Consider the following 19690-nt stretch of genomic DNA (forward strand, 5'->3'; position numbering starts at 1 on the left):
TTTTTAACAGTACAGTCAGCTGTTCCAGAGCTGTGCTACATCTACCTCACCTGTACTGCCGACTAAGTGGGTCAAGTGCTATGTGAAGGCTAGTTAAAAAAATCTTTTCTGGCACACATGTTGCTCTCTCTGATCGGTTTAAGCTATGCTAAGTATGTCAGTATATGGACACATACGATGCTGGTATGCTTCATTACCTCCCAGATATCATCAGCCACTGGGAAGCAAATCACGTATGGTACCAACTCCAGCCTAGTAGACCTACTACTAGTACTAGCTCTAGTGGGATGTTAGGCGTAACAAATGCTGACACAGGATGGGTTAATTAGCTACCAGGTTATATTAGGTCTTTTCTATTAGAATAAAGAGAACAAACATCAGGTGAACTCAATACAATGATTTATTACAAGAGAACATCTACATAAATAGAACCCAATAAGCTGAGCAATCAAAGCAATTTTTGAAGTACTGGACTTAAAAAGACTCATCCAAGGACCAAGCTATACTTTACCACAAACAAAAAGTATTTGCTTTGAATATCCTAAACTACACAATACATGTTCTTTAAGGCAAACAATAATACACAAGACCACCCAGCGTTACTATCATCATTTCTAAAAGTGTCAAACCCAACACATTATCTGTTTATGTCTGTAGATATTGTTCAGGTACTTAAATAATAAGTTATCACAAAATGAAGATAGTCAAAGGCAAGCATGAACAGTATGCTGAATGAATACACTAGATAATGGTACATAAAAAAAGCAGGTTTGTAATTGAAGCTAATTTAAAACAAAACTGGCACAGCAAGTAGAGGAATGCATTCATCCAATCTGATGTACAGCCCAGACAGGACTCAGATGTACACTAAGAACAATCAGTGGCTCTAAATGTCACACTCATGTCATGGAATAAAAGGCACTTCTAAAACAAATGGCAACATTTCAACTATCATCCAGTTATTTCATAGACATTGATTTAAGTACTATTCAAACAACAAATCTACACCTTACAGATGAAGTAAAAATATTTCTGTAACAACAAATCTACATTATACAGACGAAGTAAAAATATTTCTGTAACAACAACAAATCTACACATACAGATGAAGTAAAATATTTCTGTAACAACAACAAATCTACACATACAGATGAAGTAAAATATTTCTGTAACAACAAATCTACACTATACAGACAAAGTAAAGATATTTCTGTAACAACAACAAATCTACACATACAGATGAAGTAAAAATATTTCTGTACTACTCAAACAAAACAACAAATTTACACTATACAAAGTAAAAATATTTTTGTACTTAAATCACCATCCAATTTTTCATTCCAAAATTTCAAGAAAAATGGCACTGAGTTGAAAATAGAATACTCCTGACTGTCAACTAATAAGAATTGACAAGTAAAAGAAGACAAATTATTGTTTGCAAATAAAAGACATTTTTGTACAACACAATTTAAAAGAAGTCACTGTAACATTTGACTAAATAACTCATTTTTAAGCATCTAATGTTTTAAATATATTTTCTAAGGCACACAGTTAATTGTCAAAATGTTATCTTTAACTGTATATTTATAGATCTTATTAATCCATCAAATCAAACTATGACAGCTATTGTGACCATAACCGTTTTGAAAATCATTTGAGGTGAAGAAACTGGTCAACATGTATCATGATAACATGACAAGTCTGTTCAAGAAGATTAGTGAATCAATCAAACATTTAGTGTTAACATCATATACAATTGAAATATGCATTCAAGTGTCAACAAATTGGTCATTTCTCTGCTTAATGCTGCCAACTTACTTAACAAACAAAATAAATAAACCAACATGAAACAAAAACTTGACAAAAAAATCCTGGTACTGTTTTTAAAAATGTGGCTAACTTTAAACCAGCTAGGCTGCATATTAAAACCAACATAATATCTTATTTGTTAAGTTTTACCTGCTAAATAATACACAATGGCATGTGAGATTAGACAATTTTAAAAATCTTTCTTAAGACAGAGATCAGATAAAAGAGTCGATATTTAAGGGGCTGAGTAGTTAAGAGACAAAAATTAAATCTAAAACAAAATATGTACAGCACACAAGGCTAACTTGATGTATACGTTCACTAACACAGTTTGTTTACTCTGTGCCTTGGCAAAATCAAAATAGACAAAGACAAGGAATGCCTTTTAGGCGTACACAGATAGTCAAGGGCAAAAATTGGAATTATGAAATAAATATTTATGTACATAGTAAACTAATGTACATGCATAGATTGAAACAATGTACATATAACCGCCTAAACCCAGGTCCTGCCTTCTGCAATATATTCAATCAAAAAATAATGATCATCATTAAATAATAGAATGTATTGTATGCTAAAAATAAGCTGTTGTTGACAAAATACTTCACCTATCTATAGCAACCAAGCTGACATGAGGCTAAGATCACAAGTTCTTAACAAGTTACACTAAAATTGAGAATTTCAATCAACACCGTTACATTTTACACCAAGATAATGAAAGCCATCAATTATTGATTTACAGCTTAGTATGAGGTGAGATTTGAAATGGGAAAAAAAAAAAACTTAGTGGCCACCCTTTTATTACTTTCTTTCTACAAAACTAGCAACTTAAATCACCAAATAGTAAGAAACATAGTGATAAATAGCTTTTAATGTGATCTAAAAACTAATTTTCTGATTCATAAAATCAAATCTATGCTATAAGATATTCTATACAACAGTTACATATTTACTATATTTGACTGGAAAACCCCAGTTATACATGATATAAATAAGAATGTCTCATAACAAAATGTCGATCTCCATTTCAAAGCTGAATTGTCGAGGCTTGGAAAAAAGGCTTTAAAAAAGGAAAGATTGTATCAGCTGCTCTGTAAATAACTTTTGGCTAATTGAATCATGTCCAGTTGGTCTTTGGTAAGTCCACACGCAACTTGGCGAAAGGAAGGGTCAATCTAGACAAGAGAAATGTTTATTCAAATAGTTTTCAGTTGGGAATAGAAAAAAGTGAAACTAGAAAGAAACAATGAAGTAGTGAAACTAGAAAGAAATAGCAGCCTTCACTAACCTTTGCCACCTGCTTTTGTGGGGATTCTGTAAATATTATTTTCTTCACAGATTTTTTCTGAACTTTCTTTTCTTGCCCGTGCTGAAATAATGGCACAAAAAATTTTTTTGTTTTGTTAACTGCTTCTTTACAAAATAAAAGGTTGGAAAATTTTAATTTAAAAAATTAAAACTATTATATTACCTTGACCCTAAGATGTTTTTGTACATGCCATTAAAAATTACATTTTCTAATGGATTTTAAATTTTATTTTTAAAGTAATCTTTAGCTTTAAAAGATACCTACACATATGTTGAATTAAAAGTGAATATTATTTTTCAAGGTGACTTGTCAATATATAAATGATTAGTGTATGTGACAATCAGAAATGAATAACATAAAAGACTATTAAAAAGTTTTTAAAAAATTGATAGACCATTATAAAAATGTGTGCAGTTATAATATAAAACATATGGTTTAACATCCCGTCTGCCTATAATATTACTGATACAAAATGACTTCCATTTTAGAAAATACCTTTAAGCTGTTTGTAATCAAATTACATAAAAATCACTAATAAGTTTTATAACAAAAAATAAATAAAAATAAAAAAATAAATAAATATTGAGCTCTATATAGTATTGCATAAGGAACCACCAACAATAATAATGTACCATTACCCCCCCCCCCCCCCCCTCAAAGAAAAAAAGAAGCACTGATAATTTTAACAAAGAGTTCTGAAAATTGCATTTTTTAATACACATAATTTGAATTCAATACATGAAAGCTAAAAATAACTAATGGCAACAAAAATTTGAAATACTCAAACCACTTTCAGTATTCAACTTACCATACTCAAAATAAACAGAGCCTACTGTGCTCTGAAAAATGGTCAAGTTTTCTATTTTCAAGCTCAAATGAATTGGTATTGTGAAATAACCAACACCTTCAGATAATGTATAGAAGAAAGAATATATATTGGTCCATAAAAAATATTACAAGAGTGATCACAAGAGACGAGGGATTTACAAAGTAACTGCACATTTAAAGCCCAAAAAATACAGGAATATATGGCTTATAATAGAGTAACAAACCTATAGCAATTGCCTCCTCCTTATGGTGCTAAGGTAGTCAACTGCTTAGGGATCAGTTACAATTTTACTTAGACCAGTCAGATCCCTGGCTCTACAAGTAATATTTACTTAGACCAGTCAGATCCCTGGCTCTACAAGTAATATTTACTTAGACCAATCAGATCCCTGGCTCTACAAGTAATATTTACTTAGACCAGTCAGATCCCTGGCTCTACAAGTACTATTTACTTAGACCAGCTATGTCCCTACCTCTACAAACAGTTTTAACATACTGGCTAAACTAATGCGTTCTGTAAAACTGGAATAATGTAAATGGAAACAGATGTAAATGCCTCTATTAAATAATACAAGTTAACATTCAAATACATTTGAATTTACAATGACAACAAGAGTGCAAACCTCAACTACATAAAGAATATTTCAAACACTACATCAAAAAAGGAGAGAAAGGTCTGATATTTGTAAAAAATAATCGCATTTGCTTACCATTCAATTACTACACAAGTGGCAAAGTATTGATAGACAGTGAAATATAATTTTTAAAAAAGTCATCAGCTCTAAGAAATTCAACAATACAAATTATTCACTTGCTAAAGAAAGCAAGACATTCTTAATTATGTCAAATTGGTTCTTATACAGAAAACACTGCCAGGACCAGACTGCATGGTTCAAGGAGTATTATGCTCAAGTCTAGGGTATCCATAATGGTTCAAGGAGTATTATGCTCAAGTCTAGGGTATCCATAATGGTTCAAGGTGTATTATGCTCAAGTCTAGGGTATCCATAATGGTTCAAGGTGTATTATGCTCAAGTCTAGGGTATCCATAATGGTTCAAGGAGTATTATGCTCAAGTCTAGGGTATCCATAATGGTTCAAGGAGTATTATGCTCAAGTCTAGGGTATCCATAATGGTTCAAGGTGTATTATGCTCAAGTCTAGGGTATCCATAATGGTTCAAGGTGTATTATGCTCAAGTCTAGGGTATCCATAATGGTTCAAGGAGTATTATGCTCAAGTCTAGGGTATCCATAATGGTTCAAGGAGTATTATGCTCAAGTCTAGGGTATCCATAATGGTTCAAGGTGTATTATGCTCAAGTCTAGGGTATCCATAATGGTTCAAGGAGTATTATGCTCAAGTCTAGGGTATCCATAATGGTTCAAGGAGTATTATGCTCAAGTCTAGGGTATCCATAATGGTTCAAGGTGTATTATGCTCAAGTCTAGGGTATCCATAATGGTTCAAGGTGTATTATGCTCAAGTCTAGGGTATCCATAATGGTTCAAGGAGTATTATGCTCAAGTCTAGGGTATCCATAATGGTTCAAGGTGTATTATGCTCAAGTCTAGGGTATCCATAATGGTTCAAGGAGTATTATGCTCAAGTCTAGGGTATCCATAATGGTTCAAGGTGTATTATGCTCAAGTCTAGGGTATCCATAATGGTTCAAGGTGTATTATGCTCAAGTCTAGGGTATCCATAATGGTTCAAGGAGTATTATGCTCAAGTCTAGGGTATCCATAATGGTTCAAGGTGTATTATGCTCAAGTCTAGGGTATCCATAATGGTTCAAGGTGTATTATGCTCAAGTCTAGGGTATCCATAATGGTTCAAGGTGTACTATGCTCAAGTCTATCCATAATGGTAAAGAAAAGCCCATTACAACTTGCCAATGTTTTAATAATAAAGATATGTTAACTAGACAAATACTCTAATACGAGCTGACCAGTGACGTAGCATACGCCACTATCTAGTTGTTTTATGTTCTACTTATCAACAATTCATAATTTGTGAATTAGACACTACCCCCCCCCCCCCCCCATGAAAGCAGCCATTTACAAACGACAATGAAAATACCAAACAGAACTTATAATCTCCCCTTAGTTTCAAATAGTTAAAGAGCTAAATTATCTGCCCCTAATAGCTGTCACTTATTCGAACTGGCTCTACTATTGTAAACATTCGGGGCGAACCACAGCTCACCTGACAGGTGGGGATAGGGGTGGTAGCAATATGCCTAGAAAGCGGGGTAGGAACGGCTAAGCTGCGTAGTGTCTCGTATGGTCTCCATGAAAAGAATTATATATATAAATGAGCTAAGTTTAGACTGGTCACAAGCAAAATTTGATTTATTAATAAACCTAGTACTCTTTGTGTCTAGATGTTACTACACCACTATTTTCCAGTAAAGCAATATGATTCAGGCATGTCATGTTGGCACAATACTACCAAGCAGCAAGCTATTTACCTTTTGTGGTAGATTAAAAACCTCTTCAAGGACCTCTTCAGGGAGTGTTTCTTTGATTATTGAAGGTGGGGAAAGCAGCAAACTGGTATCTCCAGCCAGTGACTTGCTCTGTGGACACAAGGAAACACCAAACACAATATTACATGTCAAGATGGAAACACCACAAACAATAAATAAGATGTCAAGACTGAAACACCACAAACAATAAATAACATCAAGATGGAAACACCACAAACAATAAATAACATGCCAAGACAGAAACACCATAAACAATAACTGACAACAGAAAGATTGACCTCCCACACAATGATCTATATATCAAAACAATTGAAAATGTGTCTCCTGCAGTCAAATAAAGTATGCAAAAAATTCAAGTGATGCCTCACTTACAGGCGTCTCTGGTGAATGAAATAATGATTCAGTAGTGGAATCTTGCTCTTGACACAACTTATTTTCCAGGGACTGTCGAACTCGACGGTTATGTTGGATGTGCTGAAAAACATCAACAATGTACAGAAGAATGTTTAATACTAAAAAAATAAAGGTTTAGGTTACAGATACAATACTTTATTTGGGTACAGATTAAATAATTTATTTTTGTTAGATGAAATGATGCCTTGGTCAATTTGTTCTAGAGACCCAGAGAACTGTTCAAATCTCACAAAAACAAATTTAACACTTCGGTCACAATGCATTAAATTTTATGTTTTTAATTATTCAATTTTTATAATATATAGAATATTTACATATTGTGAACATTGAAAAAAAGAAAAGTTTTGATTTATATGGCAGGTTAATAAAAGTAGTGCCATTTTTGGTTGTAATTAAATATTTGTTGATGTTCCTTCAAAACCAATTAGAAAGGGACGGAATAAAGAAAGCAGACTTGGCACATATCAGATTAAAAATTGTTTTAATTTTCAGTAGTGGGCCTAGAAGAACAGCCATAAACTAAAAATAAATGCTGAACGTTTGGATTTAAAAAAGAAAGCTAAACAAAATTAAAAATTTAAACAATAAAAATAAAATCACAAGTGAAATTGTGAATCCAACTGACATGAGCTACCTCCTTATTTGGCTTTCTTTTGGAAAGCCTAGTATGTGATGCTGGATTGATTCCAGATGAAATATCAGCTTCATAGCCGGCATCACAGTCTTTCAGCACCTCACCAAGGTCATCAAGATCACTTGGACTCTAGTATTAGAAGAGTTAATGTTGAGGCACCAGGACTGAGGCTAGCACTACATGAAAGTATTCAGATTGAAAAAAGAAAATCAAGTTTACCCAGGTTTTACTTTGTGCTCTCCTTTCAACCTCAGCAATAGCATGCTTAAATGGAGTTGGTGTTCTTGGAGAAGAGTCTCTGGCACTAAAAAGAGAACAAAAAGAAAATGATCTCCCCTAAACTTTCTAGAAAATTCTTATACAACACTACAGGGATGGCAATTCGGTATATAGACATGATTTTTAATCAGTTTTTACATACTTAAACTTTTAAAAAATAGAATAGAATCTCACAGAATAAAGAATTGCACACCAAGTGAACGGCATATAATATGTGTATAATGGTGCAGAATACTAGTACTTTATAAATTCATATCCACTTTTTGAGAAATCGGAAATAGCGTAAAGTACTACTTAATAATCTTGATTTTTTTTTTTTGCACGATTACATGACTTTCTCTATACTTCGTATATACGAGAAAGTAAAAAAAAAACAACAACTGCAATCTATTACTTCACTTACCCATTATTTTGCAGATGGCCATAAGATGCCTGACTGGACATTGGAGTAGAGGTCAATTTGCCAGCAGATGTTTGATTTGGACTGTTCAAGAACTGTTAAATGGTGTACAAGAAAAACTTAAAATGGTGCAGATCAAATGATTGAAATAAAATATACATGTCAACAAAGTTCTAAAGTTTGGCACAGTAAACTATGTACTAACTTGTGATGGGGAAAAAGGGAGATTTTCAAAAGGTATGCGGATGGGTGTAGTAGGGAGGGGCTGGGCTGCCATAGGAGGTTGTGCATCAGCTACAAGGTCATCACAGGACATCCCATCTAAGGGTTCTTCCAACTCATGTAAAACATTTTCCAATTCCTCTGCTAAAGTTGTACCTTGTCTCTACAATAGAATGATATATATACGTTGGCTACAAATCGCTACAGACAAGTGGCAACATAAAAAAAACCAATTTGTTTATTGATATTTAACATTCAAGTATTGTACTGTTTGGAAAAACTTTTTGAAATACAATAAAAACAATTTACGAACCCTCCTGTATTTTCCCCGCCGTAAAATTGATGGAGTTGAGCTTAAGCTTTGGGGAAAGGTTGAAGACTGTAAGAGAGTTGGGCTTGGTTTTTTCTCATAACTATCTGTCAACATTATGAAATGCTATTTATCAGATAATTCTATTATCTATATTCAGAATGTGGCTTTCTGTGTGGTAATTTACCTTAAATGAATCATAACTGCTTTACGCTGTCTCCAATAAATTTTATATGGGGCTAAAAGTGTATCTTTTAAATTAGATCCAAGTTAGTTACCTTCATTTTCCTGTTTAATAAACTTGATTGGAGTGCACCCTGGGTTAACATCCATGCCAGTCATTAAATCTAATGAAGACATACTTCCAAAATCTGGCTGATCCATCATTGCATCAGTAACATCTGCTAATGACCTAGCAACCAATTAGTTTAATTGTCTTAGTAACATTTTTTAAAAAGAATAAATAATGTTTATTATATATTCTTTAAACTATTTTGGACTAAAGACTTGAGTAATTTTTGAATAAGCAAACAGATAAACATACTTAAGAGGACTATTTGATTCTTCGTTATGAGCTAGTGAAACACAATTCTGTGACTTTTCTTTAGGCAGCAGCTCTGAAACCAATATTTAATTCATCAAACTTGAGTCAGAATACAAAAACATTTAAGTAAAATAACAGAAATTTGTTTGGGTTTTGTGTTATTAACAAGACCAGAAGTACAATACAAAAAATATATTGAAGCAAACAAAAAAATTACTAATTTATTGTACAACACAGTCAATTATAAAAAGGTGTTGGGCTTGTTACAACTATCTAGCTCATCAGAAATGTATAGGTGATGATTGTAAAAGCTAATGTGATTTTAAATCCAAAATGCAATTCTTTATTTACCTGAATTTATACTTTCATTGTTGTTATACTGTAGAGGAAAAGTAAACTATTATAAGATGTAAGAAACAAGAACAACATGCAAACTTGTAGCATTATTTACCTCTAACTTCTTTGGTTAGAAATGATTACACTTCACAAGAATCAATACTGTACCAAGTGACAATTCTTCAAAAGTGTTCATCAGTTTTAGAAACAATTAAATAGATACCACACATCACTGATATGATATATATTTATTGATTTGTAAATTTATTTTAGATAAAAGCATTATCAAGAATAATATTTTACTTGAATACTGCCATCATACAACTTGTTTCAACAAAGCTATAATTATAATTTATAGTTTTATAATTTCAAACTTTATAGTGTTATAATTTCAAACAAAAAACATAATTATTAAGGAATCTATTTTTTAAATATTTAGAGAGAGGTAATAAAAGTAGAGGAAATAAAAAAGATATATAATGTTACTGAAACAGCAACTAAATGAAAGCCAAACTTTAAAAAGCATTTTCAAACCAAACATTGCAAACATAAAATATCAATTTATAAACAACTGTAAAAAAAATCTCAACAATGAACCAGAAAAGTGAATGCTTCCTTTTGTTGGACGTAAGTCAAATCTCACCATATTTGAAAATAAACACACAGGCTGAACATTAAGATTTTTTAATGAGCCACTTGGAACTATTGGTCGACTGTAAAGGGACAAGCCATTATTTATATATTTTCTGTCATTGTTTTCCTCACCCTCGAATTTACGCTTCATAGTAGAATTCCAATGGTTCTTTATTGCATTGTCAGTTCTGTAATCCAGATAATTTCCACTATGTCAACATTACTTATTTTTCAGAATTTTCACCAGCAATTTTGATAACTAATTGTTTCCATTCCCTTTTTTGCAACTAAGTTAAAATACATTTATAAAATATGTTTCTCAAATTAGTTAAAACTGTACTAGTGCCAAAAAATTGATCTTAAATATTCTTAAACTTATAGTCTTAAATTATTACAGACTTGAGATCTCCCTGATGGGATCACACTAATGGGTGCCCAACTCATGTTGGGCAATGAAAACTGAAGTAAAGGCTTGTGAACATAGAACTCACCCTCACCATACTATCATAATATATGATGAGGTGACTTCTACTACATCTGGAAGCTTGATAAAACTTTGGTGTCTTGATCATGTAAGTGTTATCCAGCAGAAGTTAAAAAAAAAAAAAAAACAGCAACACTACCATTTTAAAATTAAGATTTTTGTATTCTGGTTAGTAGAAGAGGAGTATTGACTGACTTTAAAGAAATTTCATGCGAATAAAGTTTGTGACCAAGCCAACTAAATGAATAGTTAAAGTATGATTGCTACATTATTTACATCATATTACCTTCCAGGTAAATATTTAGCTATTTCTGCCCAACGATTTCCCAAGCGACGATGAAGCTGATAAATAAGTTGGTCCTCTTCTTCTGTCCAAGCAGTTTTCTTAATACTTGGGTTCAAGTGATTGTGCCACCTGAGTATATAATAACAATTTAATTATTTATTTTAGTTGTTGAAAAGCTGAAGTCTAATTTTACAACACATATCAGCAATGTTTCAATACTAAAAGAAAATATACCAGATTTGTGGACAATCCAGATAGGATCAATCAATATCAAGCCAGTTAACATAGCTCACCTTTCTCTACACTGTTTTCCTGTTCGCCCCTTCAAATGCTTTGAGATCAATGTCCACCTTTTTGGACCATATTCATTAACAAGCTGAATTACACGATTGTCTTCCTGTCAAGTTTTTAAACAGTTTATTTTTATAGCTAAAACACAACAGTTTTGTACAGCTGCTAAATTAAGACATTTTTAGAAATAGTGTCAGTAATATTAGAACATTAGTAATTACAATGTAAAGACATTAAACTTACTTCTCTTGTCCAAGGTCCTTTGATTAGGTCAGGGTTCAAAACTTTATGCCAGCGGTGTTGACACTGAATGTCTGTGCGATCTGCAAAAAAACTGCACACCACTTTCCAGTCATGAAAGCCTTTAGCTTCAACTATTTTACGCAACTTCTCGTCCTAAAGGAATAAAATAAGGATTTTTTAATGTACACATAATTTTAATGATAGAGCATATGAATACATCCAACCAAAATAACTAACCACACAATTGAACCTTAATGCTCCTCCTCCCCACTGAATAACAGTGTAAAATTAACTGCAACAAATGCTAAACAATGACTTACTTCTTCTTTAGACCACTTTCCCCGATTTATAAACTTCTTAATCTTTACTTGAGGTAAATTATAATCATGGTCCATCGGTTCTAAGTCATCAGGTTCATCTTCACTGCTGCCAACAGATAAACTGTCAGACCTGCTGTATAAAAAATTAACCATGGAGTGTAGCTATAGTAAATAATAGTAGATAAGCCTAGTTACTTTAACTTTACCAGTCTCTTTTAAACTAGTCTAGTATTTAGAACCAATTAGTATTACCATAGGATTAGAACTTAGATTTATTCTAAAAGCTACAGGATAGTAGTCAGATACTGATGTCAGATAATAGACTTCCATAAAATAGTGTGTTGTAGTATTGTAATCTCGACTAATTTTTTTGTTAGAACTTGGGGTTAGGGACTACGGTTGGGATTAGGGACAGGATTAGCATTCAAATTAGCCAGCAATGTGTGTATTTAGTTATTAGTTAACTACCAGTAACCTAACACCCTTTTTTAAAATTATCTGACACTGGTATAAAAATTCTCCCTCCTTGGCAGAACCAACCATCAGGCTTGTTGCATTGAGTTAAATAAAAACTACACACATTTCAGGCTTAATTTCTGACCTTATTCTGGGAGTTTACCATTACAATTACATTATCTAATAATAGACTATTACAGAATAGCTTAAAATTTAGAATAAGTATGTCTAGATTATAGAAATAATTCTACATCTGCAACTCTATAAATAATAGAAAATTACTAGACTTCTAGATCTATTTACTATTTGACCTAGAAATCTAGATCTAGTAGTAGATATCTAGATCTAGAATCTATTAGTTAGGCCTACTACAAATTTAGTATTATCATCATCTTTTTATAATAGATCTAGATCTATCCTAGAACTAGAATCTACATTAAAAATTAAGTTACTACAAAGTTACCCTAGCTGCTAGCTTGACTCTAGAATAATCTAAAATAGTCTACAAGTGACTGAAGTCTGGCTAGCCAGATTCCAGATAATTCACTAGATCTAAATCTGGATTCTAAATAGAATATTGATCTATTCTAGATCTAAGAACTGGAGTAGAATTCTAGATCTAAATAGATATTAGTCTAGATATAGAATATAGATCTAATCTCTAGATCTAGAATCGATCTCTAGAATTCTAGATCTCTAAATCAGAAATCTAGATAATAGATTAGTCTAGATCTAGATTTTAGATAGTCTAGAATCTAGATAGTACTATCTTATTTAGATGTACCTGTAACTATTGGACTTATTGGTGGTGTTAGCCAAAAGATATTTGACAGGAGATGACACAGATTTCAACTCATCAGCAAGCTGAGCCATTTCTTGGTCTAGAGACCAAAATGGCTCCTTGCTTGATTGGATTCTCAAAAGTGAGGATATTACGTCACAAGCACCTCATGATGACATAGCCAACATGAAATGCCGTCATTTTTTTAATTTTCACTAGCACGCGCATTTCCGCGGCAAAAAAAAAATAAATCCTTAAGGCTATTTTTTTTGTGCCAAAGCAAGCAGTCACTGTAAATTATGTAATCTAGATCTAGATGAATCTAAATGCTAGATTCTAGAATCTAGATTAGATCTTCTAGATCGAGAGTAATCTCTAGAGTCTAGACTCCAGCTTACTAGTGACAAGTCAGCTAATTTATTAATTTACTAGACTAGATCTAGATTAGTAATTAAATTAAAATTAGTGATCTAGATCTCTTCGGGGGGGGGGGAGGGGAGGGGAGGGGGGACGAAGCCCCCCCCCCCCCGAAATTTTTTTACCGCCCCCCCCCCCCCCCCGAGCGAAATGAAATTTATATAGAAAATATATACTTTTAACAGTGTCCGCCCCCCCCCCCCCCCCCCGGAGAAAAAAGTCTGGAAGAAACAATGCTTAACAAAAGACTTGAATATATATGATAGATATCTAGATCTAGTAGTTACTAAGTTAGACTATTATATTTATTTTTTTATTATTGACTATACAGACTATAGGCCCTATTTAATATTATGCCCCTAATAATGCGGCTAATAATCCTAGGTTGTTTTTTTTAAAATGATGTTTAAATGGTAGATCTAGATCTAGAGATAAAATATTAAAATCAATGTCATATTGACATATTGTCAACGATACACTAGATTCTAGATCTAAGACTAAGAGTACACTACTTAAGACTAAACACTTAGCCTACACTAACATAAGATGGTAAAATCTTAGTTTAGCGTCGTAAATTCCAACTTAGCTAGTAATGTGCGATGAAGGTAACTAATGAATATTTCTTTCATTTGGCCATATTTATGTCATATTTTACATAATATAACAGATAATTGAATACCAAATCACAATCCAAGACCAAACCAGTCATAAATATCCTGGAATAAACTTTAAACTACCCCGTTCGAGACAACAATGAGTAAATACAAGCAGCGGCCATGTTTTAAAAACAATAAATTGTCTATTCGCATGTCTTTTGTGTTGATTTTGTGGTTTAATATGATTGTTTTGTATTGTTTTAATATATGCCGGGGGTCGTCCATAAATGACGTCACACTCGTAGGGGGGAAGGGGGCCCGTAATTTTGTGACGTTGTGTGTGAGGGGGAGGGGGAGGGGTTCAGATGGTGCGACATCACACTTTTGCATTTTAAAAAAGCAATGTTACAAAACGAATTTTAGACGTTATTTTGCGTTTTAAAAAACTGTTTTAATACATTGTAATAACAATTGATTAAAATACTCTATTTTGACAGAGTTCAGACAAGATTTTGGAAAAATATAGCTGTTAAAAAAAAATTCAACTGCAATTTTGAGGGGGGGGGGTGTAGGCTGAGGTGTGACGTCATTTTAGGGGGGGGGGGGTCTGGCTTTTTGTGACTACGTTTGACGGAGGGGAGGGGGGGGGGAGGTAAAAATCGTCAAAAAAAGCGTGACATCATTTATGGATGACCCCCTGTATAGTAATTTTTCTTTTTTTAAAAATATAGTTGACATGAATGACTAATAGACCATTTCAGACTTAATAGTGTGCATCCAAGACCACAACAATTGTTGGGAGGTCGAACTTTTTAACACTTTATTTGCAGTAAGCAAATCAATATTAGATCGCTCATAAATGACGTCGCTCTCAAGATAGTAATGACAGCGTGCATTATTACAGAGCAAACATATGAACATATTGTTTCAGATAGAAATTCTGATTTGTGGTGGGGAGAGGTTGAGAAGAACTCAGCGATGTGATTTTGGAGACTGGTCAGGTTTTTTTTCTCGTGAAAACGGGATGGTTGTGGGAGAAAGACCAGCTGTAGAAGTATGACGCGTCATTCATTGGTGATCCATTTTCTCAGTGAGGACGAAAAAACTATTAAGAAAGGTCAAGAAATGTCAAAAGCTTGCCGAGTCGCATTTCTTGAACCCTACCTTTTTCATTCCCCCACTTAGCACATCGTCACCGAGTTAACGCTCGCACGTGACGTCATGTAGCGGTACCGCCGACCGTTAGGCTAATTTTATAGAAAAAAAAAACAATAAGCATTGCCTTTTTGACGCTTTCGCGACGTTTAGTTTGATTACATAAGTTGGTGTTCATTAAACAGCCCCTAACACATCTATCACTCGTCCATTTAAACGTACGTAGTTATTTCTGCAAGCTTGCTGTCTTGAGACTTTCGGCCCTTTAAAAATGTATTAAGCTCACACCGTATAGAACTAGACTACCCATATTAAGCTCCAAAAGAAGCTTGGTGAAAACAGGATGGCCGTCCGATTTCGTAGCTGCTCTGCGCTTTATAAAAACCACAATAAACGATAAGATGACACTTATATTAAAGTAAATTATAGTTCTGAATCTTGATACATTAAAAGTGATATTCGGAAATTAAGAGCCAGACCAGACAGTCAACATATTTCAATTTAAGTCCAAGAAAATAAATTTCCTCAAACGATGGAACATTACTAAATTTTCGCGCAGTTTAGCGAAATTGAATTTAAGTAGGCCTATTTACGTCATCTTACAAAGCGCGATAGCTTACTGGTGCTCTAACGTGGCCCATGCTAATGGCCGTATTCCTAACGCCCCGCATTAGACACGGCTTATTCGTCGGCAGGCATTTGGTGGCAAGCCTTTTTGACGGGGATAATGTGTTGCGGACGTTTTGCCGAATGTCTTAAACTAGCAGGCTTGCGACATTTGTGTTTTAAGCAAGGTATACGTATACTAATGCTTATTTATCGTTATTTTGATTGAACAAAGCATTATAGAGGTTCTCCATCAATCACCTAGGTATTTTTCCCCGTTCACCTCCTTTCATGAGACCGACACGTCATAAATTGCAAAGCCGCCTGAGTTGACGTCACAAATCTTCACTCACTCCCGTAGCAAATCATATGTGACATCATTGTGACATCATTTATGGACAACCCCATATCACTCACTTGTGTACTTGATATTGACGATTTGACAACAAAGGATAACCAAAATGTGTCTGGCAGGTGGAGACTTGGGATCGACCATAATGACAACACGCGCTTAAGGGGTGGACGGGCTCATTGTTTTAGATGATGTTTTACGAGGGAAGCTGGTGGATAATACATTTGGTCTCTTTGTATATGTAAATGATGACAAACATTTAATGTTGTCAAAATTATGGTTAGAGATCTTAGATAAGGCAGAGTGAAGCGTAATTTTTTACATTATGACTTGTTGTGACATTGACGACAAAAATATGACGGAGATTGGGGTTTAATTAAGGTAAAGAGAAGTAAAAAAAAAATGTCATAAGTTACGATAGAATTACTAACTGATGAAAAGAAAAACCTGAAATGAAACAATAAGAAAAAACTCACAACTATTTAGTAATAGTAAGATCAGTAGCGTAGCGAGGGGGACGGGGGGGGGGGGGGGGACATATGTCCCCGGGCGCCGACCTTAGGGGGCGCCAAAATGGGTTGGAAAAATAAATTGAAAGGTTGAGGGGAGTGCAAATCGAAAGTTTGAGGGGGGGGGTGCAAATCGAAAAGTTTGTCCCGGGAAGGGTCGCTACGCCTCTGAGTAAGAAAAAAACGTGATTTAATACATGGATACAAGTTGCATCTCACAATGCTTCTAGAATTAATAAAGTTGTTTGTTAGGAAATTCACATTTAAAAAAATGCTTTGTAATACGGACTATACAACAAGACGATCATATTTAAATACATTTTCATATGAATAGAAATGAAAGGGAAGCTACTCTCAATAACATTTTCTTAAGATGGCTGCTGTTTTTAATAGCAAATTTACTATCTCGAACAGGGTCGATAAAAATTAATTTCAGGATATTTAAATTGATTTAACCATCAATGGTGATCTATTATTCAATTATTTATAATATTTTATTAAAATATACGAAAATATACTCATATTTAATGACATATTCATTAATTCACTCTCTCCCACATTACTAGTTTTGGCCGAATTTACGACGCTAAACTAAGATTTTACCCATAAGATCTAATCTAGATCTAGTCTAGATCAAGATCTAGTACTAGATCTAGTAACAATTAAAATAACAACAATAGATCTAGAATCTAGATTTACAACGCATCTTAGACTAGCGGCACTTGCCCTTCTACGATAGCCCTTCTACGATTACAGCCATACTCTATCTAGATCTAGCTAGATTTAGTGAGATCTAGATCTATTTCTAAGAATTCTAGATCTAGATCTACTTCTACCTAGGACCTAGGCCTACAGCTGACGAGATTGGGTGGATCCCGAGTGTACTGAGTTAGAAATCCACAAACATTAGTCAAACAAGTTGATAGTTTTTCATTAGTAAATCATAAAATGATTAGTTGAAGAAGTTGTTTTATTGAAATGAATTGCTGTACTAGCGCTAGATATATTTAAGCATTTAGATATAGAACTTCTTACTAATCTTACTAACCTGTATATATAGATAATGTATAATCTTCGGCGGTATCCTATGACCTATAAGGTGGTTAGTCTCAATGTTTACTACTTTCTATGAAAATGGCGGACATAATATTGTATATGCGCGCTGTAAAATTCGTGAAACTGATTGGCTAAAAGAAAGAAAGGGTGTCACTTCTAAAAATAACTACCATGTGCTTTGTGGGTGTGGCTTTGTCATTGGATTACAAAGAAGCTCGAGACAGGTGGTTGGGTTATTCTGGAGTCTAGGGACTTGTCGATCTTAAATTTTGAGGATTTGTGCAGGATTTCATGGTCATCACAATGGTTTGTATTTTGTGGGTTGAACAAGATTAACGTAAATACAATACTTTGAGTTAGTCGACATGTCTACTTCAGGCCTATGCCTAGATTCTATGTAAAAAATATATAGATTCTAGACCCTATCGTTATTATTTTGACATTTTAATATAAATAAATTAATAGAATAGGTCTTAGTCTATCTATTATCTATGCAATCTTAAGATCTCGTATTTTGGTTTTGTTTCAAGAAATTATGTTAACATTATTGCACTTTCCTTTCAGCGGTAGGTCTATTCGGTTTATTAGTTTAAATATTGTATATTTGTAGAAATTTGGCCTACATGAAATTCTTGTAGCTAGATCTAGTAGCTAAACTCTAATAAGGCATATTTCATTTCAATATTTTGCATTGAAAATCAGTACTTGAAAGACATGTCGTCACCTATTGGTTTATTATACAATACGGGGTCATCCATGAATGAAGTCACGCATTTTTTTTACGATTTTTACCTCCCCCTCCCCTCCGTCACACATTGTCACAAAAAGCCACCCCCACCCCCTAAAATGACGTCACACCTCAGTCTACACCCCCTCCCTCAAAATTGCTGTTGAATTTTTCATAAAACATGGATATTCTTCCAAAATCTTGTCAGAACTATGTAAACATAGAGTATTTTGATCTATTCCTATCATAGGCGTAGCGACCCTTCCCGGCGCCCGGGGACAAACTTTTCGATTTGCACCCCCCTCAAGATTTCGATTTGCACCCCCCCCCCTCAAACTTTCAATTTGCACCCCCCTCAACCTTTCAATTTATTTTTCCAACCCATTTTGGCGCCCCCTTAGGTCGGCGCCCGGGGGCATATGTACCCCGCCCCCCCCCCCTCGCTACGCTACTGATTCCTATTACAATTTATTAAAACCGTTTTGTAAACCGCGAAATAAGGGCTAAAACTCGTTTTGTAACGTTGCTTTTTTACAATGCAAAAGTGTGACGTCACACCATCTGAACCCCCTCCCCCTCATCACGCATCACAAAATTTCGGAAGCCCTCCCTCCCCGCTACGAGTGTGACGTCATTTATGGACGACCCCAACCCACATCAGAAAGGTTTATGTAATTTTGTCGTTTCCGAAAATTCATCATTTTGTTCATCGAGCTATTTTTGTACAAGTTTTTAGTTCGAAACGTCTGTCTGTTTGTGGGTATGTGAAAAATCCTGTTACTCAAATTTGACACACTTCCAATGCAGCGATTTCGTTCAAACTTTCCAGAAACGTTCATGGTGGTGTCCACGTAGAGAATATATATATATATATATATATATATATATATATATATATATATATATATATATATATATATATATATATATATATATATATATATATATATATATTAGTTGTAGCATTAGTATTTATAGATTATGAATGACTAAAATGTAGAAAATAAAACAAATAGAGTCCTTTCATATGACGTCACGTCCGTTCGTGATACCTACGCCCGCCGCCACAGTGGTGTACACCAGACGTAAACACAATCGGCTGTTCACCAGCGCTGGACGCGTTCACTGTATGTAAAGAACCGCACCCGCGGAAAAGGAAAAATACGTTAAAAAACTTGAACTCTTAGGAATTGAAGATCCTT

The 19690-nt window shown here is 34.0% G+C and overlaps 1 protein-coding gene across 5 annotated transcripts; it reads right to left on the reverse strand.

Annotated features, from left to right (window-relative positions):
• Positions 1 to 382: 382 nt before the first annotated feature.
• On the reverse strand, positions 383 to 17824 carry LOC131937332 (transcriptional activator Myb). 5 transcript variants are annotated; one of them, XM_059294641.1, is made up of 19 exons: positions 13074 to 13198; positions 11834 to 11966; positions 11514 to 11666; positions 11273 to 11376; positions 10980 to 11108; positions 10220 to 10397; positions 9592 to 9619; positions 9241 to 9313; positions 8975 to 9108; positions 8700 to 8803; positions 8370 to 8549; positions 8168 to 8259; positions 7705 to 7789; positions 7477 to 7614; positions 6810 to 6911; positions 6420 to 6527; positions 3927 to 3957; positions 3098 to 3178; positions 383 to 2984 (listed from the first exon to the last, which is right to left on the reverse strand). In XM_059294641.1, exons 1-19 carry the CDS (start codon positions 13160 to 13162, stop codon positions 2980 to 2982), a joined length of 1947 nt encoding a protein of 648 aa, XP_059150624.1. In that variant the 5' UTR covers positions 13163 to 13198; the 3' UTR covers positions 383 to 2979. The 5 variants fall into 5 exon arrangements, with proteins under 5 accessions (XP_059150624.1, XP_059150626.1, XP_059150623.1 ...); XM_059294643.1 differs by lacking the exons at positions 3927 to 3957; positions 13074 to 13198 and adding an exon at positions 17754 to 17824; XM_059294640.1 differs by lacking the exon at positions 3927 to 3957 and having other exon boundaries at positions 7486 to 7614.
• Positions 17825 to 19690: the final 1866 nt, after the last annotated feature.

The sequence above is a fragment of the Physella acuta genome, unplaced genomic scaffold, assembly GCF_028476545.2.
Source record: "Physella acuta isolate Inbredline_101_S28 unplaced genomic scaffold, ASM2847654v3 ptg000208l, whole genome shotgun sequence".
In the NCBI taxonomy this organism is placed as follows: domain Eukaryota; kingdom Metazoa; phylum Mollusca; class Gastropoda; family Physidae; genus Physella; species Physella acuta.